This window comes from Amphibalanus amphitrite, unplaced genomic scaffold (assembly GCF_019059575.1).
Source record: "Amphibalanus amphitrite isolate SeventyFive unplaced genomic scaffold, NRLGWU_Aamphi_draft 000055F_arrow, whole genome shotgun sequence".
Lineage (NCBI taxonomy): Eukaryota > Metazoa > Arthropoda > Thecostraca > Balanomorpha > Balanidae > Amphibalanus > Amphibalanus amphitrite.
Genome location: NW_024881551.1, coordinates 568,123 through 592,765, shown reverse-complemented (window position 1 = coordinate 592,765; position 24,643 = coordinate 568,123). Strand labels below are relative to the sequence as shown.

At 48.9% G+C, this 24,643-nt stretch overlaps 3 protein-coding genes across 3 annotated transcripts; 1 reads left to right on the top strand and 2 right to left on the bottom strand.

Annotated features, from left to right (window-relative positions):
• Positions 1-1,050: 1,050 nt before the first annotated feature.
• On the bottom strand, positions 1,051-2,106 carry LOC122378110. The gene has a single exon (XM_043358785.1). The coding sequence runs from the start codon at positions 2,104-2,106 to the stop codon at positions 1,051-1,053; it is 1,056 nt and encodes a 351-aa protein (XP_043214720.1).
• A 9,033-nt stretch (positions 2,107-11,139) lies between these two features.
• Positions 11,140-14,951, top strand: LOC122378109 (polysialoglycoprotein-like). The gene is made up of 3 exons (XM_043358784.1): positions 11,140-11,212; positions 11,945-12,823; positions 14,833-14,951. The coding sequence occupies exons 1-3, from the start codon at positions 11,140-11,142 to the stop codon at positions 14,949-14,951; spliced, it is 1,071 nt and encodes a 356-aa protein (XP_043214719.1).
• A 902-nt stretch (positions 14,952-15,853) lies between these two features.
• LOC122378136 (FAST kinase domain-containing protein 5, mitochondrial-like) lies at positions 15,854-24,422 on the bottom strand. Its single transcript, XM_043358857.1, has 8 exons — positions 23,569-24,422; positions 22,024-22,248; positions 21,187-21,354; positions 20,693-20,918; positions 18,906-19,030; positions 18,089-18,239; positions 17,518-17,741; positions 15,854-17,241 (listed from the first exon to the last, which is right to left on the bottom strand). Exons 1-8 carry the CDS (start codon positions 24,388-24,390, stop codon positions 17,104-17,106), a joined length of 2,079 nt encoding a protein of 692 aa, XP_043214792.1. The 5' UTR covers positions 24,391-24,422; the 3' UTR covers positions 15,854-17,103.
• Positions 24,423-24,643: the final 221 nt, after the last annotated feature.

Below are 24,643 nucleotides of genomic sequence, written 5' to 3'. Positions count from 1 at the left end.
TACAGCCCAAATACTACATGTTATACAAATTTTTAAACGGAAGTAAAAGTTACCATTTTCTAACGTAATTCACCTTTTATTAATTTTGAATAAAACTAAGAGGGGGAAAGTTTTGACATTTGTTCTCGAGTTAGTTCTGCCGATGACAAATGAACAGAGACTAGGGGAGAGCGGGGAGAGTTGTATCATGTCCAAGTTGTATCAGGGCGAATTGTGCGAAGCTTATCCAATTGATGGCGCTCGTGACACGACCAGCCGACGAGGTTTTCCGGGCGCCATCTTTCCCTGTTCTGTCGTGTGGCTGGGTGGACGCGTCTCGAGGTGAGAGCCGATTTTATGTTTTTTTAATGTCATTCTAAAAAAATGAGTTGCAAGAAAATGTGTGTTTTGGACATAGGCGTCGCCAGACATTTTAGGTTGGGGGGGCAAAACCTGGCTATCCAACTTTCACTTAATTGAAGGAGAGGCACTTGTGATATCGCCCCTCCCGCAGTGAGCGATATTAAAGCGATTATATCGCCTTTTCGCCTGGAAATAAACTTTACTTTTATAAGTAGGTATAAATATGATTAAAGGACGCAGAAGACACATACATTTTTATAGCCAGAGAACATATTGCTTTCGCAGTAAGATCCTTCGACCGCAATGTCTCAAACCACCATTTTCTGGCTTTGGAAAGCAAAACCATCCACTTACTACAATAAGCCAAAGCCTTTAAACGAATGATACGTAGACCAGTTTCGCCACTGCAAACGAGCCACACACGACATTAAATTTGCATAATGTATTGGCCAAGCAGGATATCGAGTTTCGACACCTCTATTTAAGCGGCATCGCTTGAGACTCTTTCAGACTATCGAGACACAGCCACACAAATACATTCGAACAGCAACGAATAAAACTCTGGGCATAATTGAGCACAGATCTAAGAACTTCTGTATCACAAGCGGTCGGGTCGACTCATGACTGACGACTTTTATCGAATAGTCCCTATTCTAAGCTCACACTGTGAATACGAGTACGTGGTATACGTCTAGTGGAGCGTTGAGCTCACAGCAGCTCCATGCGACGATTTCCCATGCGAGCGAACTTTGACACGAGCTCTTCCATGTTCAGCTCAGATGCGATATCACTCTCCGAGAATGAAAACATGAGGTGCTCGAGCCGTGCTTGGCTCATCGTGGTGCGCAGCTTACTCTTAAGAAGAGCCATCTTACTAAACTTTCGTTCCACGCCAGCCGACGTCACGGGGAGGGTGAGAGCGACTTTATACAGCCAGCGCAAAACCACAAATTCTTTCGGAAGCAGGGCATGCGCAGCCTGCATGTCCCGGTCTGTTTCGACGGGGATCATGTTCCTCGCCAGGAGCCACTGGCTCTTAAGCTCAGCCAGGTCCAGGCCGTACAGTGCCGCAAGCCTTTCCAGCCTTCCATCGGCATCATCACGGAACATGTGAGTTCGCTGCAGAATGCAGAAGTCTCCCAACTCGGGCGGGAATCTGCGCTCCAGCTCGGCGACGAGCCTGTCTGCCACGCAGAAAACACGGCGCATTTGTTTCGTCTTCTCGGAGGGCTGCTCAGCACCTTCCCCGAGGTCCGATGTGTTCGTATTTCTCGGGCTTGCATCCTCTGAAGGTGGAAGACTGTCACAGGCGAATTCCTTGAGCCGCGCAGGGATTTTTCTCGCACGATGCCGTGACTCGTCGCTTCCATTGATGTCTACGTCGATGAGACTCCCAAGCTCGGCAGCATCTTCCAGAATCTTGTTCCAGGTTGCCGTGGTCTGCCAGTGTGACAGCTCCTTGGCGAGCGAGGAAATCAGTTCTTGGGCCGAGAGTAGGTCGAGCTGAGGACTTTGCAAGGAGTTGCAGACATGATCTACCAGATCCATCACTGGCGACAGAGCCACCAGTGTGATGATGAACTTCGGATCCCGCAGGTTTTTCATCAGGCCGAGTGCCGTAGCCCTAATTACTCCGTCCGTCGTCTTCTCCTGGACATCCTCCACGAAGGAAAGAACACTCCGTAGTACGGCGGGGTCCTTCAGTCTACGAAGTGATGCGGCTCGGCAGTTCCACCGGGTGTCCGAGAGTCCCTTGAGTTTCATTGCTCGTGATTCCTGACCACTTTTGCCAAACTTCTTTTGGGCTTCCATGAACAGTGCGTGTCTCGCAGTGCTTCCTTCCACAAACGTGTAGACGAGATCTACCACAGCAAAACAGTCCCTTGCCTCAGTCGGTTCGCCCCTTTTCTCCACCGAGCTAATAGCGTTTACAAGGCTCCGGTTTAGATTATGAGCGTAGCAGTATGTGTAGAGAGCTCTTGGATTCAGGGCTTGTACGCGCGCCTGCACTCCCTTGTTTTTCCCCCTCATGTTCGCACCACCATCATACGCTTGTCCCACTATATCCATGACATCAAGGTCGCTCTCCCGAAGCTTTTTCAGGAGCAGTTCCGTGAGATGTTCGCCTGATGTGTCTTTTGTTTCCTCGAGGGAGAGAAGCCTTTCTTCAACAGATAGCTTTTCTGTGCTTTTGCCTTCATCGGTGACGACAACATATCTCACCATCACGCAAACTTGTTCTTTGTTTGAAAGGTCGGTTGTTTCGTCCATCATGACAGAGAAGGCCTTCGCTTTCTTGACTCTCGTCACCACCTCCTTTTTTACCTCTTCTCCAATGCATTGAATCTGGCCGTTTTGTGACATAGGGCTGAGGTAGTGAGCATTCTCTGGGCCAGTAGACATATGGGTAGCCAAAACGGGATCCTTTTCGGCTGCCCATGCAACGACTTCCCGGTAGAGCCCACGGTTGTTCGACGACTCCGACTCGTCGTGCCCTCTGAAAGGAGCGCCGCACTTGCCTAGAAGCTGCGTCACCGACAGCAGTCTACTCACCACCTCACGGTTTTTTTGTACTCTTCTCTGTCTCTGGTTGAGCTGCTATCCCTCTGTTCACTGAGCTGCATATCAATGCTCTTGGTGCTGATGAATGCTTTCATGGCTGATACGGAGTTCAAATGGGCCTTTGATTTGCCGTGTCTTTCGAACCCACGACCTTTTTCGAGGGCCTTTTTCCAGTTTTTGAATCCACTAACGGTGAACTTATCATCCACCGTTCCACCGGAACAGCCCGGTGCCCTGTTCCCAAATGCCCTGCAGGGGAAGCAGAAAGCAGCTTGTTTCTCCAGGCTGTACTCCAGCCAACTGTAGGTGGCGTACCTGAAATGAAATTTACTCATTGTAGAAAATTGTGTTTTTCTCGTTACGTGAACCGTGGAAGCTATATTTACAGCACATTCCTACACCCTTAACCCTCGCGGACCTACTGGTTTCTACATACGTGCCGGACCTGACCTCATATGACCTTTAGGAAAAATCCGAGATATACGAGTTGTGAGACTCATAATGGATACTAGATTCCGCAAGTTTCATTCCCCTGTGACATCTCCTCTGGCAGTGAGGGCGTTGCGAAGTTGCGACATCTGGAGACCGTGCAGAGGTTCACTTATGACGTGACCTGACCTGACCCAAAAATGCGGTTGGTGTCAAAAGATCCGGCTTGAATCAAAGGTCAGGTATGCCAAGTTTCAGCTCTCTATCGCCAGCGTGTTCGGAGCTATCGCGAAAAAACCTATGGGGGGGGGCGGTACCCGCCTCCCCCCCTCGGCCGGCGAGGGTTTAGTGTTAGCCTTGTTCGTATTCTTTTGCGAAAAGAGATAAAAAACTCAGCAACATGCTCGGTTTACCAACACAATGTGAAAGGAGGAGTGGAACAAGGGAACGACACGACTCTTGGCGAGAGGCCGGGAGGACAGCCCACGGCCGCAGGGGAGGGGACGGTGGGGAGGAGAGCCCGAAGGAAATGCGCTGGGCCGCAGTCGACACTCGACGCTGGGTAGTGCGAACTGAGAGCCCGGTTTCGAGTTACTCCGGCGCTCTCTCACGACGTATGATACTCTGACGTGGATGGTGTGGCGGATGGTGAGAACGGCCGCAGCCAGCTGATCACGCACTACCGCAAAAGGGAATCCTCAAAGCGGAGTACTTGACCCTAAGTTCCACTTCCATTGCTTAGCTTATGAAATGGGTTGACAAATCCGACCTAATACCTACTAGGTACAGCCCTCTGCAGACTGCGTGGTAGGTATTCTTTTTTCGACAAAACCGATAATAACTCAAAGGCTATGTTATCAGTCGGTCGGAACTCACTGCAAATAGATGCGCCATGCTCCACTCCTTCGATTAGGTCTATCAATAAACAAAGTATATGCCTTGTGTGGCAACAAAATGCAAAAGTTTGTTTTGGGGGCAAATATAAACTTTTGGGTTTAGTTGCCGAACTAGATGAAAAATGAATACGGTGATGATGCCAATCTAAGGCGCGGGGTCTAGCGCGTCTTGCTGTTACGATTTCCGAATGACCGATAGCATAGTATTCGCGTTATTCTCATTTTTGTCGAAAAAAGAATACCTACCACGCAGTTTGCAGAGGGCTGTACTTTTCATTTTGAAGTTTAACGTAGAAATCAAAGTTAGCTTACCATGACTGTTTGAAGGTCCTCCCATCGTGCGCATGGAGCCCGGCTTGAGGCTGAAACGGTCCATTGATGACAAATTGTCGGAACTCTGCTCTCTCCGTGGGAACTGGACTAGCGGGGTCCGAGGGACCGGCGTTCCGTCCTTCCGCCATGGCCGCCTATGGTGCATTGTTCTTCTTTGGATTGCTAAACAATGCAAATCAAGCATTTTAGAAATTAGCATTGAAATCAGAATGAAAGGCTTGAGGAATGTAGGAGTCGATAAATGCCGGTAAAAATGTTTCCAATGTTTTCTGCGTTTGCTAGCTATATACCTAATCGATGCGCTTTTGTAAACGTATGTACCTAAAAACAATTCATATTTAACTCACTCGGGTGACTCTACCGACATCTGTTGTCATCTCAATGGTGTCGATGTGGGTGACATCTACACGCAGGCTAGGAAAACTGCGTGGGATATCTGCTGTGAATTGTGAAACCCATCGGCCATCAGACCGAGATGTCGCCACTGACCCTCGAATGAAGGTCGACTGACCTTTCGATCTCGGCGACTTCGTGATCATCATTGTTTCCGATTCCTCTTTGCCAAAAACTATCCCCATTTTTTTCAGACCCCAAAATCTCATCGGATCTGTATCGATCTCAGGGGGTGCCCGGTTGGAGGTTGGGGGGGCAAGCTGCCCCGCTTGCCCCCCCGTGGCGACGCTACTGGTTTTGGACATTTAGATGTGCACGAATTTGAAAGATCTCCGTAGCGGTGGTCAAGGCCCTAAATACAAGGTTGCACGGACTTATTTCTACTAAACCTGCCAGAATATAGTTTCACGGTTGATTATTTAAATAATTATTCAATCAAAATTTCTTTATTATTATCTCGTAATCATTTATAAGCAATTTTATAAATCAACTTTCAATTTGCTTGCCTTTTACTAGCAAAAAAACTTTTCTAGTATTGGGTCAACATAGTGGTGTAGCAGTAGGAACCACATCTGGCAAAACCCCAATGCCTACATACAGCAGAAAAGCAGCCACCAGGTGTCGCCACAGTCGCCACTTGGTCGCCACACAGATGTCGCGCGCGTCGCCAATCGCCACACTACCGATTTCCATAAGGACGCATATGTACGGATATGTATAGGAAAGTCGCCCTTAAGGATTACGCTTACATCCTTTGCTTATGAGGTCGGTGGTTGGAAATTGGGAGGGGCTCAGCTATTTTCGACCACGGATATGCCTTAATCACATGATGAGGAACATGCTGATAAGCGTTTTATGCGTCATAACAGCACACAAGTATTTTTAATCATTTTTCAAAAATAGCCGTTCTGCCGTATCTTTCAGTGCAAGGTGCCGTCGGTCATCCCCGACGTGACGTCACGCAGGGAATTTGCCAGATTTTCCTACTAGACTTCGACACCCCCTGGCGGTGGTGAGGGTAGGTTCTAAGGCTGCGTGAGTGAAAATGGATTTCTCCAGCTGTCCGCTGTTTTTGAGCACGAGGATGTTTTTCCAAGATGGCGGCGAGGTACATGTTGTATCAGAGCCGGGTGGGGTATGTTGTAACATGTATGTATGTATGGGTATGTTGCTTTTGATCGCGAAAGCTAAGCCCTGGCTCGCGTTTGTAGGTAGCTAGTCAATACTCGTTCCATTTTGGCACAATGTGTTGGCTTCTTTGCTCTTAACGGGCCACTTTTGCGTCTAGTCTGTTGATGTTTCGTTCGTTTCGATGTTTCGTTCGGATTGCATTGACCTAAGTTTGGTCGAATAAAAGTGAAGCCTTTGAGCATATACATACATTGTATCAACCCCATTTAATGTTGTTGTTATGCTCAAAACCAGTAGCAAGCACACTCCCTGAAACGTGAAATACCAAGTGATACAAATTACCCCACCATGTGATACAACTCACCCAAGCCATGGGGCAGGTTGTATCAAAAACATTGTTCTATTCGGCAGACAGTAGAAGAAAAACTGGTAGAGGTGGCGGAAAAGTTACTTGGCACAAAAAAAGCAGAAGAATCAAGGAAGGAGATAGTATGGAAATAATTAGTTTATCACGGATAGTTACGAGGTTATGGGTCTCGGAGTAAAAACTGATACAACCCACCCCACTCTCCCCTAAAGTTATTTCATTCACTATTATCAGCTTTCGTACAGGTAGGGGCGGCCAATTTACACCACCGGCCAAATTACCCCACTCTCCCCTACAATGATGTTTGTATGCAGCATGAGACTGCCACAGGCATATCACACAGTTACGGCCCTCGGGTCATTATTTGGTCATTCGCCGAGCTCTGTGAAAACCGGCCGCTCTCCAGAGACGCACCTCACGCACATACACCGGTCGGCGACGGCTGGCGGCCGCGCTCGGGGGCGGACGGTCGCAAAGGTCATTTCGGGGCCGACCGCATCACTCTGATGGTCACAGTAATGACCTGGTCGGTCACACCGGGCGGTAGAGCTCATAGGACGGAGGTAGGCGCCACCCGGGCGAAGCTGTGGGCTATAGGACCCAATGCTATTGTTCACTGCAAACGAATTAACCCGCGACCTGGTGGGGGGGGCTATTTTTTGCCCCCCCCCCCCTCCATACTTTTCGATATATCTCCAGAACCGCTGCGCCGATCGTCACCAAACTTTCAGTACCCTCTCGGTCATCAATTTTACACATTGTGACCAAACATTTTTCCAAAGGCTATGATAGGTTGGCCGGAAATGACGTCAGAGTGACATCATGTTCTGCCGTTTTCGACCCAAAAAAGGGTTTCGCAGGAAGAGCTGTCAGGCCTATAGCTTTGCAAATACAGAAAAATGATAAAAAATAAAAGCTGTAGAATCGACAGGGCTACAAAACTGCTATCTCGGATTTTTGAAATTTCTGGATTTTGACCCCCAAAAATAAAAAAATAAAATGTTTGGATATAATAATCGAAAAATCCAAAAAGTTTCTTGAATTTCGCAAAAACCGGAATATGTGTGATAGTCTTTACCGCCTTCCATCCACATACCAAATTTGAGAGTGATACCTCTTTTTTGGCGAAGTTATAGCGAAAAAACTGTTCAAAATTGATGACGTCAAATTTTCAAACTCAATTTTTAGCAATTCTAGACCCCGTAGCGCAAAACAAAGACCACCATTAGACTCCCCGTGACGAGCTGCATCGAATCAATACCCATTTTATGCAAAACTATCAACTTTAAAATTTGACCTTTTTTGGCCTGACCTTGACCTGACCTTGACCTGAACTTCGCCAGAAAGTGACCTAAGCCGTACCTGATAGTCTTATAACCAACACCATTGAGTTGGAAATGAAAAATTGGCCATAAAACACGCATCACACAACCTTAGTAAAGTCGGGCTCATGTGACCTGACCTGTGACCCTTGGTGACCTGACCTGTGACCTGACCTGGTATTGTCAGTGACCTCTAATAGCAACATATCTACTAGGCAACTGACCCCTATCGCTGATTCTCGACAAAATGCGTTTTCCTCGGTGTCATAGCGCATTAGAAGACCCGTGAACGGTGAAACATTTCATCTTTGACCTGACCTGTGACGTCATCGGTGACCCCGAGGTCAATGAAATTTGGTTTCCTTCGACAAATTTGACAGGCCTTTCGAACGCCGTTTGAATTTTGCGGATCCGTCCAGTAGTTTCGGAGATACGAGGGGGGGGGGGGGTAGAAAATAGCCCCCCCCCCCCCACCAGGTCGCGTTATAAACAGACCCCACCAGGGCGCGGGTTAATAATGGTGAGATAAAGCACGGAGAACGCCCAGCTACACAAACTAAAAATGAAAATGATACAGAACCAATTTCAATAAATGCGATGGCCAAGTGACACCCGCCAGAATGCACTGAGCATCCGCGAGTCACACAATTCGTAACTGCTTCATTTATTCCGTTTAAAATTCCATCTAAAGTCCATTAAAAGTCCATCTGATAATCCAACCCCTCATATATCCGTTGAACCATTGCCTTTTGCGTCTCTTTTGTACCATCGTCTTAGCAAAGTAGACGTACCTACACTCGAGAGCTGTGACCTCCAAATCCAGAAATACCCACGGATGGGCCTGACACTGCTTTCCCACCTCCACCTATGATTCATTGGTGTCAGTCCAGCGCACGGCGGCAGGCCACCTTCCCACAGCGATACATCATTGTGGCAGCAAGAAGCGGCCGGCGAGTGCCGGAGTTCGGCAGACGGAGGTCGGCTTATTCTGGGCGTGGGATAGCGTAGAGAAGGTAGATCATCACTAACACTAGCTGGTGTGGTGTGTTGAGTGTTTAATGGTTTGTGAGGTTTTGCATTTTATACCAGCAGTAGATACTTGATTGACCCAGTCACTAAATGAAAAACACGTCAGCGAGCCATCGTATCATTCGGAGATGGGATAATATTATCCATTCGTTCTCGCATGCAGCTAAATTGCACTTAGTATCATCAGCAAAAAAAGAAGAAAAACTAGCATGTAGTAGGCACAAACTTGTACAATATTATATTTTCTCCCCAAAATATTGCATACTCGTACACATAACTGTCTCCTCAATCATTTCGAATGGTGCTTATCCTAAACGAGTCGGCACAGCAGCATTTGTTCAAAACGTGATGCTAGGAAGAACACTGAACGGCGAACGATCGGCCGTTTGCAAATGCTGTCAGCGTCTCTGCAAGTAGTTAATAGCCTAAAGACAAAACACTAATTCGGTAAAGAAGCAAACTCCGACGAATCGAAGTTCTGAAATCGAAGCCGTGAGAACGAACATACCCTCTCGCATCCCAATTAGATTCTACTACACAAATGTCACATGATGGCCGCAACCAAATCGCGTTAGGTTCACTCACAGCCGACAAAACAACCGTCCAAAAATACAAAGCACGACGTAAGCGGTGCCACCGATAAAACTCCATGTCGCATTAGTTACCGTTGCGGGCCCGCGAGGTTACACGAACGGTGGTTTAAAGGTCTCAGTTCCTTGCACCGTGTTCTATTCGCGGTAACGAATGCTAAGACAGAAACGGGCAGTCAACTGACTGTGCATGATATACCTTGGGCAGACCCCTACGAAATGTCAGCTGGAGCCCAACCGTAGCCGCGTGCTCTCAGGTCAGGGTGAGATGTCAACCCAGACCACCGATAGTAAGTTGTCCAAGGCACACTCACACAGACATAGGTTGAATTTCGGCGCACATCTACTCAGTCATTTCAGTGACTTGCAGTCAGTTCAGGCCGAATGGCACACAGTGAGAAACTGACGTTCACATGAGCACTGCCGTGCAAAGGCAAAACCTCCTATGTTCATTTTTGGCCGATTTGGCGTTTTTTATATCATTCGATTCGTGTTTCCATGTCGCGTATTTTGGTGCTGTCAGACCATTAATAAAATGTATATTTTAAGAATTATTTTGACTTAAGTTTTTTTGGAATTCCTATGTTCTGGGAATGCAACCGAAAAGCAAAGGCAAAACCACTGATGTTCTGATAAATGGCGAAATCTCCTTTGTTTAATCTCCTTTGTATACAAACCCATTTTTCAGAATAACATAGGAGAATTTGCCCATGTGGAATCGGTATCTTCCATTTGGAGGTACACTATTTCACAACGCAGGTGAGTTTTATTCGAGTTTTACCGCCTCAAACGGGCGGTTTATTTGATCTTGGCGTTGATTTAAGCCTAAGCTACACTAGCATGAATTCCGACGTTTTTTCGGTTTCTGCGGGATTTCGGTTCGCGTCGTCAAGTTCGCCTCATAGCGAATGCATTCCGCAAGCTACACTGCCAGTCTGGCGTCCCGTGGAACGAAAACCCGCAAAAACCGACGAGTCGGAACCGAAAAAAAGTTCAGAGCTGTGAACTTTTCTTCGGTTTCTGCGGGATTTCGTTTTAGTGATGAATGATTAGAAGTGATTGTTGCTAATAATATTGTGACGATGGAACAGTTTCAAATGTAAATAATGAAAATGGTGTAATTCATGATTAAAGGAGACAAGATGTGTTTCAAAACTCATCATTCTACTTCAAATAAGATAATTGTAATTAATCTGACAAATGATTATGATCAATAATATATTCTTGTTAGTTATAAAATCTTTAAAACAATTACTTAATTATAATTTTGTTAAAACACGATAATATTTAACATGAATAATTGATTAATTTGATCACTTATCCATCACTATGCTATAAACAACACCATCCACGCGGCGGCCGTCCGGAACGAAAAAACGCAGAAACCGTAAAAACGCGGAAACCGAAATCACGCAGAAACCGAAAAAAACGCTGATAGTGTAGCCTGAGCTTAAGGCTTTGATTCCTGCCGACGCGACCGGTCGAATAGTTACTGTGATTCAATTTTCTCACCGTGATTTCCTCACGAATTTAAAACATTAATCGATAATCATTGTCACTTATGTGTATTTAGGTAACCTATCGCCATGAAGCCTCGCAAAGGGGGCGTGCCCTATGCATATAACAGGAAAGTGGCCGGAAGACCTCATGTTCTTGTTCAGTGGGAAGACGTCAGCAAGGGCCAATCGCACTACGTGCCTCTCTCGTCTCTTAGAGGTTCACATTGTGGCGGTTCAGCGGTCACGATGCTTCATGGGAAGAAACTGTGGACCGGAGTCATAGTTTTCAAGCCACCGAAAAGCTTCGGCCTTGTGCAAGGTAAATACTTTTAAATGTGCAAGTACATACGTATTACATGAACCATGTTTGACTGTATTTGAAAACATTAAAAAGACAACAATCAGCGTTTCTTTTAGGATCAATTGTTTACATTGAATTCATTCAGTTCATTGAGTACCAGACATGTTCTTGGATCCCAACTGTGGATCTATGATCTCGGTGGATCCCGTGACAAAATGGAATCATGGATCCATGATCCCAATGGATCTCTGGACGAAAGCGAAGGTCGGATCTATGATCCCAGTGGATCTCTCGACAAAACCAAAGGTTGGATCCATGATCCGAGTGGATCTCTCGACAAAAACAGTTTTTGACACTTATAACTGTTAATAACGGTTAATTAACCAATTTAAGCTTGAACTTGGGCATCATTAGTCACATATTGCACTGAATCACGGTCTTGAACCTGCTATCTTGTTCTTGGATGATAGCAGGTTGGGGAGCTTGGGATCTATGATCCAAGTGGATCTCTCGACAAAACCGAATGCCGGATCCATGATCCGAGTGGATCTCTCGACAAAATGGAGACTCGGATCTATGATCCCATATGATATCGGATCCAGATCCATGGGATCAGATCTCCAGATCCATTTCTAGGATCCACGAACATGTCTGTTGAGTACATTCATACATTGAGTACATTAAGTTCATTCAGCGGCCCTGAAAATAGTAATTACAGATTCAGGAATCCCATCAACCCGCTTTTCACAGAGGTCGAAGATGAGGCGGTGACACCGACACCGAGTGGACCAGGCGGAGACGGAGCACCGAGCGTACTGGATGGAGACGGAGCACCGACTGGACCGGACGGAGACAGCACACTGACTGGACCGGACGGAGGCAGCACATCGAGCGGACCAGGCGGAGACGGAGCACCGAGCGTACTGGATGGAGACGGAGCACCGACTGGACCGGACGGAGACAGCACACTGACTGGACCGGACAGAGACAGCACAACGAGCGTACCGGATGGAGACGGAGCACCGACTGGACCGGACGGAGAGAGCACACCGAGCGAACCAGGCGGAGACAGCACACCGAGTGGAATGGACGGAGGCAGCACATCGAGCGGACCAGGCGGAGACGGAGCACCGAGCGTACCGGATGGAGACGGAGCACCGACTGGACCGGACGGAGAGAGCACACCGAGCGAACCAGGCGGAGACAGCGCACCGAGTGGAATGGACGGAGGCAGCACATCGAGCGGACCAGGCGGAGACGGAGCACCGAGCGTACCGGATGGAGACGGAGCACCGACTGGACCGGACGGAGACAGCACACTGACTGGACCGGACGGAGGCAGCACATCGAGCGGACCAGGCGGAGACGGAGCACCCAGCGTACCGGACGGAGACGGAGCGCCGACTGGACCGGACGGAGACAGCACACCGAGCGAACCAGGCGGAGACAGCACACCGAGTGGAATGGACGGAGGCAGCACATCGAGCGGACCAGGCGGAGACGGAACACCGACTGGAACGGACGGAGACAGGACACCGAGTGAACCAGGCGGAGACAGCACACCGAGTGGAATGGACGGAGGCATGACACCGAGTGGACCAGGCGGAGACGGAGCACCGGGCGGACCTGGTGACGAGCTGTTTTGTGACGAAGCCTTTGCATATCTGGAGCCAGAGAGGGAAGCAATGCCCGAGACATCGGAAATGCAAAGATATTTGAACCCACTGACTTCCATGAATGACGCGAACATGGAGTCGGTAGAACATCTGTTTCTGAGCGAAGACGAGCTGTTGCTTGAAGTGTCCCCGTTAGTAGGCATATTCACGCCAAGAGCCGCCACTAACACACACGGCGACATGCAAGGTACGACCGAGGAAACTGTTGACCCAGATGATCTTCCGGAAGCAGAAGGAGAAGTAGACTCGCCAGCGACCAGCTCACCCCCACCTAAGCGAAGAAAAACGGCAGTCAAGAAGAGAGCGAGAACCTCCGCACAGAAAGTCGCCAACTTCGCGCAGAAGCATCCGGTACTAAATGTTCCAAAACAGTGCAAGGATGGATGCCGCAATGAGTGTTTCAAGAAGGTTTTGGAATCCACTCGGATCGAGATTAACACTGAGGTCAACCAGCTCAGCCGTGAGGCACGCCAACAGTGGTATCGAACTTACGTCAAGTCAACAGACGTGCATGTTCGTCGTCCCGAACACCGGAGGGAATCTGATCCCAGGCGTACCAGGGCGTTCTCCTGGTCGTTGCCATCTGGAGACAAATCGGTCACTGTGTGCAGATCGTTCTATCTGACAACACTCGGGTTCGCGGCTGATAACGCTGAAGCTGTCCTATCAGCCGTCAAAGATGGTTCGATCCGGCCGGCAGGAGACGAGCGGGGGTGTCACTGCCCTTCGAACAAGACTGACCGCTATATGATCAAGGATCACGTCAACTTGTACCACCCAATCAAGCACCACTATCGCTATATGCATGCGCCTCAGAGGATGTACTTACCCTCAGATGTAACTGTGCGTGACATGTACACAGACTACACCCGCCGTGGTGGGCAGTGCTCTTACGAGACATACAGGAAGGTCGTGCGCGAGATGAACATCTCGTTCGCACAACTCGCGGGAGAAGAGTGTGCGAAATGCTCCGTTCATCTCCAGCATTTGAAGGACTGCCATGGAAGGCAGGCGAAGGAACCCTCCGAGCACATCGAAGGATGTAGTGAGTGCTGCGCTCACGCTGAACACATGGATCTAGCCAAGATAGCTAGAAACGAGTATCGTGCCGACGCAGATAGAACATGGAGTGATGATGAGATCGTGCTGTCAGCCGATATGATGAAAGTCATGGTAATTCCGATTCTTCCCTTGAAAGAAGCCATCTTCACACAGAGACTAATTTGCTACAATGAAACTTTCAGCATCCTCATGCCGACAGACAAAGGAGATAAATCAAGCAGAAGGGCTCTCCAGAAGGAGAACAGTATGTGCGTAGTCTGGCACGAAGGACACGCTGGACGGAGCGCAGAAGAGGTCGCCGCAGCATATGTGCTGTACCTCGAGTCCGCCTGTCGGGACGTCGCTCATGTTACCATCTGGGCGGATAATTGTGGTGCGCAGAATAAGAGTTGGGCCTTGTGCAGCGCTCTTCTGAAGACGGTCAACTCTACGAAGACGAGAACGAGCACGATCACAGTGAAGTTTTTGGAAACAGGACACACGTCCATGTCGGCTGACGCTGTACATCAGACGATATCAAAGAGGTTCAAGCAACGGAAGATACAAGATTTTGAAGACTATGTCAAGGCTACGGAGGCTAGTGGCACAAAAACCATGCAAATGAGGCCACAGGTGAACATGGTAGAAGTGGAGGACGGGATCAGCCGGCAGCGACTGGCGGCGCTGTCAAGCGACGAACAGCGGCCATATCTGGCGGACCTGAAGGCTCTGAGAGTTCGGCGGGGGTCCGAGGACCTCATGATGAAGACTGACCTAAAAGGGACAACGTGGATGGCATACAAGCTAACGAAGAGCACGTTTTCAGCAGAAGAGCCGCTGCCAATGAGATCGAAGATATCTGGTATCGAGAAGGCAAAGATCAAGGCCATCTGCGAGACGCTCGTGCCTCATCTCGAGCAGCACAAGCGTGCCTTCTGGGAGACGATGGCGGCCGGCACAAGCGCGCCTGCAGGGACGACATTCGCCACCACAACTCAGTCACGCAAAAGGCGACGAACCCGATGAACATCGGGACATGATGAAGACATAGGCGTAGCGTTGCCTGGTGTTGTGATGATGCATTTGTATCGGCTCACAGTCTTGATGATTTCTTGTGGTATAGCTTGTGGTATCAATCAATCAATCAATCAATCATCAATCAATCATCAATCATCAATCAATCTGCAATATAAGTGTCAGACGATGCGTTTTGTGTAACCGCAATGTTGCGTGTATGATCATTTTGACGAACGAATACATGCTTTGTTTAGACTTTGTCTTTCTGTCATGTTCGCGAGGACATGACAACCACGCATTAGAATGATTTATAACAACTGGCATACTTTCTTTTCATCGACGAAGCGTACTGGCAATAAATTATTTGATATTTCAATATCACTGGTATTCGTATTTGATACTTTGCCTTTAATCGCACCACATGAGCATCGCGTAGGTATTTGCTTTCCAACGCCCTAATTTCCCAACACAGTGTTTTTTTTATAGTATTTTGCAACATAGGAGTTTTTGCCTTTGCAATGGAAAGGGATAATTTCTTAACATAGGGGATTTTGACGGCCTTTTGCAACATAGGGGTTTTTGTCTTCGCAAGGGAAAGGTATAATTTCTTAACATAGGGGATTTTGACGGCATTTTGCAACAAAGGTGTTTTTGCCTTTGCATCGCTCATAAAAATTACACTGGCATAACCTACTTTTAGCCTTTTCATGGATAGTATTTGGCATTGTCATTTTATTTTATAACAAAGAAATTTCTCGTTTTCTAAGGATTCCGAGGATATACGATTTTGTGACATCTGTTGTTTCTTACGTCGACAATTACCAAAAACACAAAAACTGCTCTAGTGAAAAATAAAATATCGGCGAAAATCGAAACATAGGAGGTTTTGCCTTTGTACGGCAGAGCACCAAATGAAAGTGAAACAGACTAAGTACCACGTCATATTAAGCTCAAAGTAGCACCAATGACAGAGTCAAAGCGCCAGTACAGACGCCCAGCAATCAAACGCATAGAAGCAGAGAGCACCGAACAACTAAACTCATCGAAATAAAAACAGGCGCAGTGTATACCACCGCAGTGAACTAGCACAGTGTTCCACTGGCGTCCTTGTCTCTCAAGATTGACATTGGATATCAGAGTGTTTTCATAAAACGATGAGTATGACGGACGCGGCATGTGAACACCTTTGACTGAGTTTGTCATGAGTTCACTTGGTACCTTCCCGCTAACCTACACGCACTTGCTAATAAATCTTTGCACTGCTCAGAGCTGGAGGGTCCCTCCCATTCTTTGTCATTTTGAGAAAGCCATCCTCTTTTAACTATGCCAGCATAAATAATATGAAGGAGGCTTTTGAATGAAAGAAATAAACATAATGTTCTTGTCTTAAGGATATAAATCAACTTTCAAAAAATCTCAAACAAGGCGAATAGAACTGTCCACTGGCCTACACATTCACGTAGACAGAGACTTCGTCAGATCTCTGTTGAACCATAATTGCTGTCACTCAGGCCGGCGGAGTCCAACAAACATAAACAACTTTGACTACCACACATTGACACACACAGACGCAAAAAAAAGATAAAACAAGCAGGACATAGCTAGCTGGCGGTGAGACGGTAACTCTTGTTTCATGAAAAACAAACACCAGAGTCCTGTTCACTGCACGAATCACTGCACGAATCACTGTACTTTCTGACTTGTCAGGGACACCTTTAAGTACAAGCAGATCCCGGCTCACCACGCCGCACGCTTTACGTAGTAGATTATCCCCGCCTCTGGCTCCACCACGACGCTCTTGTACGGCTTTCATTCACCCGACAGGGAGCTCTCTCGCCAATGGCGCGCTGCGGCCTGCCCTGGCTTCCTTTACTGAATGGAGTCTTCACGGGCCCGCCGCTGCAGTACCGAGTGGATAAGAGTCGCGAGGTCTCGGCAACACAGGAGTCAGAGGTCTCTCTGATAGTGCGTTATGGTTCCATCGGCTACACACCAGCTCAGCTCGTGAATAACGCCACAGGCCATACCGTTTTCGTCACATCACGTTAACACTGAGCTTGTCATGTCATAACGCCTTCAAACCATGCCTCCACCGAGGGTTTACAGTGTACAGCGTACACTAACTAAGCATCACGTTCCCGAAATGTCGCTGTTACCGCACCGATCCCCGCTCCCCTACCTGAGGCGGGCGGCGCGGGGCGGGCTGCCGCCAGGAGGGGTCAGGGGCACCGGCGGCGGGACACTCAGCTGCTGCAGTTTACGGCGCAGGTAGCCGAGACGGTGTGACTTGTCCTGGAACTCGTACCACGGAACCTGACGGGATGACAGGGGGATATGTTGGTTAGTCCCGAGAAGATTGAAGTGAACCTGGCATCTCGTAGAGTTCATCATGACAGCGGAGCTACAGAAATAAAATAAAAAGTCCGAACGCAAAAACAGCTTTACAGGCGAAGAAGCGTACCACTCCAATATCCATCCACAGTCCACGCCACACCATATGGATGAAATAATACTCATCCATCGCCACACTAATACATACTCAGTCCACATCATTCCACCATTCCATCCCGCCCCCACCTCAGTTCTCACCTCTAGCACGCTGTATCCGACCAGCTGCAGCTGCCGCAGCCGCATCAGGAAGTTGCCCACCGGGTGCTGGTCGTTTCTGGTGTAGCAGCTCCGACCTCCCACCACCACACACACCCAGTGGCCCAGTCCGGGCAGCGGCCGTTTAGCGGCCAGCGCCGGCTGACGGATGTACGCCGGCGGCAGGACCAGCCCGCGGCCAGAGCTGTCCAGACACACTACGATATCTGCCGGGCGGCGAGGGGAGGGGTCAGTGGGGCAGCAGGGGGAGGCCAGTCCGCGGCCCGAGCTGTCCAGACACACCACAATGTCTGCCGGACAGCAGTCAGTGGGACAGTCAGCGGGAGACAGTCACGGACGGACAGTCAGTGGGAGATGCTGGGGGAGGGGTAATGACACCCGGCTAAGGATGGGCCAATTGCTGTAAGTAGCATCCGAGAGGGTCACATGAGTTTACACATGGCGTCAGAATTTTCCTATGTGTTCGTCAAAAGGAACAACATTCGTTACAAAAAAAAAAAATCAGCACAGTATCAACATCAATGCATCAAATCTGCAATGTCTCCTTGGATACCTGGTGTGACGAAGTGGGGCAGCACGTGCAGGGCGGCCACGCGGTCCGGTCCGCCGAGCAGCTCAGCCAGAGTGGCCCGCACTGCCAGCTGGGTGTTTTCGGCGAACGTCAGTCTGCCAGTGCCCGGCCGCGGCACACGGGCCATGTGCTTCTGTGAGTCGGACAGAGAGGGGAATGGGTGTCATTTTATAGCGGTGGGTGGGCAATGCAATTTTGGCTCACCACTCAGCATTCGGTAAAAAAAAAAATCAGCTCAAAAAGGATGTGGTAGAGAGTTAGAGACCAACCTTGCAATGTGTAATGTCCTTTAATATATGAGTAAAAGGAATGCAAATTTTCATCGACTTTTTTGCATTAGACCACTTGATTTCTAAAGTTAGGATTGACTATTATTACAAAGCATTGTGGGAAAATGAAAAAAGGAATTCAAACACTTCTTAAAAATGGCACACACAGTGACTCAAAAGGTATGTCTCACTCTCAACTCTCAACACTGAAATATTCCACTATCCTACGCATCTTTTCCAATAAAAATTGCATGTCCGTAGCTTTTATCAGGAATGTAAACTGAATCTAAGAGACGTCCTTTATATCTCCATCACATTGATTGGATTTGGACTACCAATGGACACGAACGGCTGCACGAACAAATCGAGTTTTCCCGAAAAACCTTCCAATCTGTTGTATGACAGCTGCGTTTCAAGATGTCGCGACCAATAAGATTACGTAACTCACTACGTAAAACACTGCATAAAGAGGTGTTTTATCGCCTTCGCATAACGCTAGCACGAAAGCGTCTTAGCGCAGATATACGCACCTTGAGGTGTTTCTGTCGGTACTCTTTGGGCAGTTCGGAGACGAATCCCGGCAGTTCCAGCTCCAGCGTACAGCTGAGAGCGGTGAGCTCACGCTCCAGGCCGCTGTAGGACGACAGCATCGAGTCTGCCGGGGGAGGGTTACAGAGGTTACAGGGGGCACCGGATCAAGAGTGAGCCAAGATATCCTGGCTGTGCAGGTAATCCACATGTATTAGCAGTAAAGTTCTTATAAACACATATTTTCCTAAATATAGCACATACTGTTTTTTTACGGAAGTGTTAGCTAAGCAATGCCATATATTTAGCAGATAAGCCAATTGATACAAGCTAGCGTGCGAGCAGAACATTCTGCAGCGTGGCCACCTTTGGAAAGGAGCAAAACGCACTATCGGCTGAAAATACGGAAAACGCCCACTAGAATTCACTGGTCAATACATTTGTCCAAGGGCAAAAAGAGGTGCTTTCCTAACAAGCCACGTACAAGTCGACATCAGTATGCATTGCACATAGGCTTGTAAACAGAGCGGGGCGGTCTCACGCTAGGACCACCACCATGTCCGGACAAACCCAAGATCAGAACTGTACCGAGACAGAGACTTTTTCGAGGCAAACCTATACATTGAAACTTAGAGTAAAAGCATAAAAAATCCTTTATTTTGATATTCATTGTGATTGATGCAACACGCTAGTTTTTTTCAAACAACTCTAACATACTGTAACACACCATTTGCGTGATCAATAACGACATTAACCGAAAATTAAATGGGGCTGGGACTTGTCAGGGAAGGTAGCTTGCTAACAGGGAGTGTAGTTAATGCTTATAGAGCGTTAAAACTGCCTTCAGCGACTGCTCTGCCGAGCTGGGCCTGGTTGCTCGGGGTTTCTTTTCGCGAAATACTACATCTCTTTGGGACACGCAGTTCGCGTTCTCTTAAACAAGGGAAATGGTGCCATATTTCAAGCTGCGTCGATTTCCTACCCCGATTCAGATAGGTACAACACCAAGCTAACTACAGGTACCTTGTAGGTACCTGCTAACGCCAAGCTAACGGAGGTACCTTGTAGGTACCTCCGTTCACCTGTTTATGTGAAGAGGTCTATGATCAAGCTAATTGAAAACCACCTTTTCCTGAAGACTGATAGCAATGGGATTAATTTACTACTGGTAATGATGACATACCATGTTCAATATTCATAGCACCAGTTATCGTCTGGCGTTCCCAGAGGAGAGTAAGCATTGATAACAGCACATCAAACGGAGCACGGAAAGCACGCCACAAGCTGCTACTATCGTCAACAACGCTATCAAATATTTATTGACAGGGAAAGTATGGTCACGTATTTTCGACATTATACAATTAACTATTATCATTTATTAATGTAAACTTATATATTAATAAACTTCTTCCAAACTGCACGGCAGCACTAAGCAGCATGTGGAAAAGGCTGCATTTATCTTACGTTGTGACTCATTTGTTGTGGTCTATGCAGCTCAATGCTCATCCTTATAAAGAAAGGTTTCCAATTAAAAAGTTAAGGTCGGGGGAACATCTTCCTAATTAGCCATCTAACAATTATTATTTGATGGTAAAAACGCAGTCTTTTTATTTCTATTCCCAAAATCAACCTGTCCCGGATAAAAGACGTTCGTCTCTCACTTTTCTTAATCTCCCGTTGTCTTCAAGAGAAAAGGCATGCTCCTAGCCTCTACTTCCTCCCCCCTTCCCAGTCACATTTCCAGCTTCCCTGATCCCCCCCTCTCCCTCCGCCCCCCCCCCGCTCTCACCATTGATGGAGCTGACGAACGAAGGGCTGACCACGGTGGCGATAAGGTCGGCCGGGTACACGCGGTGGTACGCCAGGTACATCAGACACGACATCAGACACTTGGGGTACTTTTTGCGCTCCTCGACGCGTCGCTCCGAGCGCAGGTCCGACACGACGTCATCGAAAAACGCCACGCCCGGGTCGAAGTTGAACAGCATGGTGACAAACAGCAGGCGCTCGATGTCCTGCCGGGGGCGAGGAGGGGCGTGGTCAGATGCTGTCGATGTTGGAAATCGATGACGTTAGGAATGAACATTAGTCTGGAGCATCATAATATGTGAGATGCCGACATAAAGAGTGGGCACTGAGAAAGAACTGAAAGCAGCAATACCAACGCCATTATACGACTTAAATGGACGGATAGATGAAAGCTAAGCGTTGTCAGCCAGGGCTACAATTCAACCCGTAGTGCCCCATGGAAGATGCACATCTGCCTCTGCCCTGTGTCTGCACCTTGAGCCGTATGTTGGCCAGCTGTCCGTGCAGGTGGGCCGTGATGCGCACCACGGCGGCCGGGTGGTGCACCAGCGCCTGGGTGCCCAGCAGCAGTAGGTGCAGCTGTACCAGCGAGTTGAACCCATCCACCAGAGGCAGCAGGCGGTCGTACACGCGCTCCAGGACCTGTGACAAGGAGATACCAGTCAGTACAAGCAGACACATAATCACACGGTCGTACATATGCTTCAGGACCTTTTGAATAAAACACTACAGTCAGAAGACGTACGGTCTTCATACAGACAGCAGGCGGTCGTACACACGCTCCTGGACCTGTAGTCTTGAATGGACACGACAGTTAGTTTAAGTACATACACTGATTATCACACGGTCGTGCAAACGGTCTAGATTTAGAACCTGCTATAGGGCACGGCAGTCTATAGACGCATGAGCCGATACATGTGTTCCAGAGGGCAGCACAGAACAGGCCGAGTGCAGAGAGCAGTTTGATCCAATTCTTCAGATGGCATCTCGAGCGCCAGAAAAGCAGAGTGTCGTTTTACACACTAAGTACGAGAAATTCAACCTAGCACTCCTATTGAAATACACTACCCAGAAACCAGCGTATCTAGTGACCATAAAGACACTACCCGTCACGATGCAAAAAGAAAACTCATTATCCCACAAGCAAATCAAACTCTAACATCGCAAGCCTTGAAATCGCAAAACATAAAAATATTTCTGCTATGTTGACGCAATATGTTTTGATTTCCATTCCATACAAACTAGCCTGCCAGGCTGTTACGGTCAGACCATGCGTTCCGTCCCCTCCCACCACCCTCGTCCCCGACCGACCTGCCACCTCCTGGCGGGCACGCTGAGCCGGAGCAGTTTCAGCACGGCGCACACCGTCTCCGGCTTGGCCGTCTCCACGCAGCTGAGCAGCTTGTACACCACCGCGTCCACCAGCTCGTCCAGCTGCAGCGGCGTCTGCGTCTTGAAGAAGCTCATGCAGATGATGCCCAGCTCGTCGACCGAGAGCAGAGGCAGACACTGCAGGATCTTACGCTCCAGGTCCACCTGCGGATGGAGCGAGGGGAGAATTGGGCGATAAAAATCCATCGACCCTATAATGTCGGAACATGTCGGACTGGGGCCACAAAACCAGGCAAAGGAACTGGTGATGTTCCCGATCTATTTATTCATATTTTACTTAACTCCGTGAACATAAATGCCATATTTTGGCATAGGGTAAAAGCTTCTCAAAACTCGTTAGCCTGCTCAGATTCTGGCCTATGATCCTCGTCTGATGAGTATGCTGACGCTAAAAGCTTAAAGGTGTTCAGCTAAATTTACACTCAGTAACGGTCTCCCGCTTTCACCAGGACCGGTAACAAGTTGCGCAACGAAGGCTAAGCGCGTACACACTACTCTGGAACTCTGGACACTCGGTGAAACCGCTACTCGCCCCGCACATTCCCAGTGATTATGATCTCTAGCACACGCCTCTGGGAGGATTACCATACAGAAGCAATGAAGCATTGGCCCCAATTCAATGACCAAACCGACCTACGTACTTTCTCGAGTAGCACATTGCATCATGCTGTTTACCGCGCCCGGCGTGCATCCCAAGTGACCCGTACACGGGGAACACTGACGTCACTGGACAGAGTGACGTCACGGGAATAAATAACGGCCGCAGATTAGTCCGATAACCCACCAGGTTGGGGTGGCTCGAGAGGATCAGATGACAGAGCAAGGGTCAATGCAAGTGGCGTACTGGCCCGATACACAAGTATTAGCAACGCAAAATAGCCAGGGAACTATAATTAATCGTAAGACAGCAGCATACATGAATTTATATTTCAATATTTTTGGCCTTTGGGTCATGTTATAGTGTTATTACCTGAAAATGATGAAGTTGATTCATGACAAAGGTTGCATGTTATGTCCAAATAACGCAAACATCCCTCGGGCTTTGGGCGATAGCAGTAATGCAGCGTGGCCAATGACATGATAATGACCATATTAATACGAAAAATAGTGAAACATTAGATGATGGTGTTTGCGGTGCTTGATTACGTAAGACTTGACGATCACGTTAGGTCGGGATTGAACAATTATTCTATCTGATGGCAATACGACATAAAACAGACTGAGCCAGGGTTCTAGTAATCTTGGGCTGAACAAGAAAGATGGTCCTAAAAATAAAACGACCGAAACTTAGCACAAGACAAGTTGATAATGGACATTTCAGCCTGGAAGCAGCTTAGTCCATATTGTATTCTCGGCAGTCGGCACTAACACTGTCGCAACAGCCGCTCCCCTTCATTCAAGCACTATAAGTGATTCTAGTTACACCCACAGCCACCAATTGAGTCACCCTCGACACCGACTTACCTGTTTCACTCCGCCGAGCCGCCGGGACAGGTTGACGAAGAACAGGTACTGGACCAGCTGCGAGGGCGACAGCTGGCCCAGCCTGCGGCCCAGGTGCTCCAGCAGGTGTCCGCTGTACTGGGTCAGCCGGCTGACCTGCAGCCGATACCAGAGGTCGGCCACCAGCAGCGCCCGCTCGGCGTCCCAGCGCGCCAGCCGCCGGCAGCACTCGCCGTCCAGCGCCTGCCACAGTCGCCGGAAGCTGAGCTCATCCGGCTGCCCGCCCGGCGGCCACGAGCACAGCGCAGCCAGCAGACACACGATCTGGTCGTCCGAGTACTGAGCGCAGCGGGCCGCCAGCGCCGGGTCGGCGGCCGGCGGCTCGGCCGGCACCGGGGCCGCCGCGCCCCCCTCGTCGCCGCTCACCTGGAGCCGCCGCATGGCGCTGACCAGGGTGGCGGCCGTCTGGGCGGCCCAGCCGGCCTGCTGGCCGCGCACGGGCGCGTCCAGCGGCGCCGCCTCGCCGCCCAGCACGTGGTAGTGCAGTGTGCGCCGGTACGCCGGCAGGCTGGACATCACCTCGTGCGCGAACTCGTTCTCGGCCTCGTGGTACTTTTTGCCGCGCGGCAGGGCGGTGGAGAAGCGGCGTTTCACGGGCGCGCTGAGCGGCGGCGGCGGCACGCAGGTGAAGAGCGGCAGCAGGCTGACAGCCGGGTGCGGCGCCGGCGCCGGCCGCTCCGAGCTGTCGTTGACCACTGAGTTGGTGGGACGCACATAGCGGGCAGACTGGAAAAACTGCCGCGAGAGCTGCGCGGCCGATAGCCACGCGCGGTGCGACGCCATGGCTGCAGCCCGTCACAGCGAGGGTTCAGCTCTGAAACACATGAACAGATTTAGATAAAATGGCTAATATTTAATTGCTTATAGTGTGCAAACAACCAGCATGTCATTCCATTTTGATACACTTAGAGAAACAAGTGCTTCCCATCAATTAACATGGTTGGAATGGAAACTAAAATGATATAACACCTGAATATCCATGTGCAGAAATCCTGAAGAAGCACATAGGTAGATAAAACATATTTGATGTCCCACT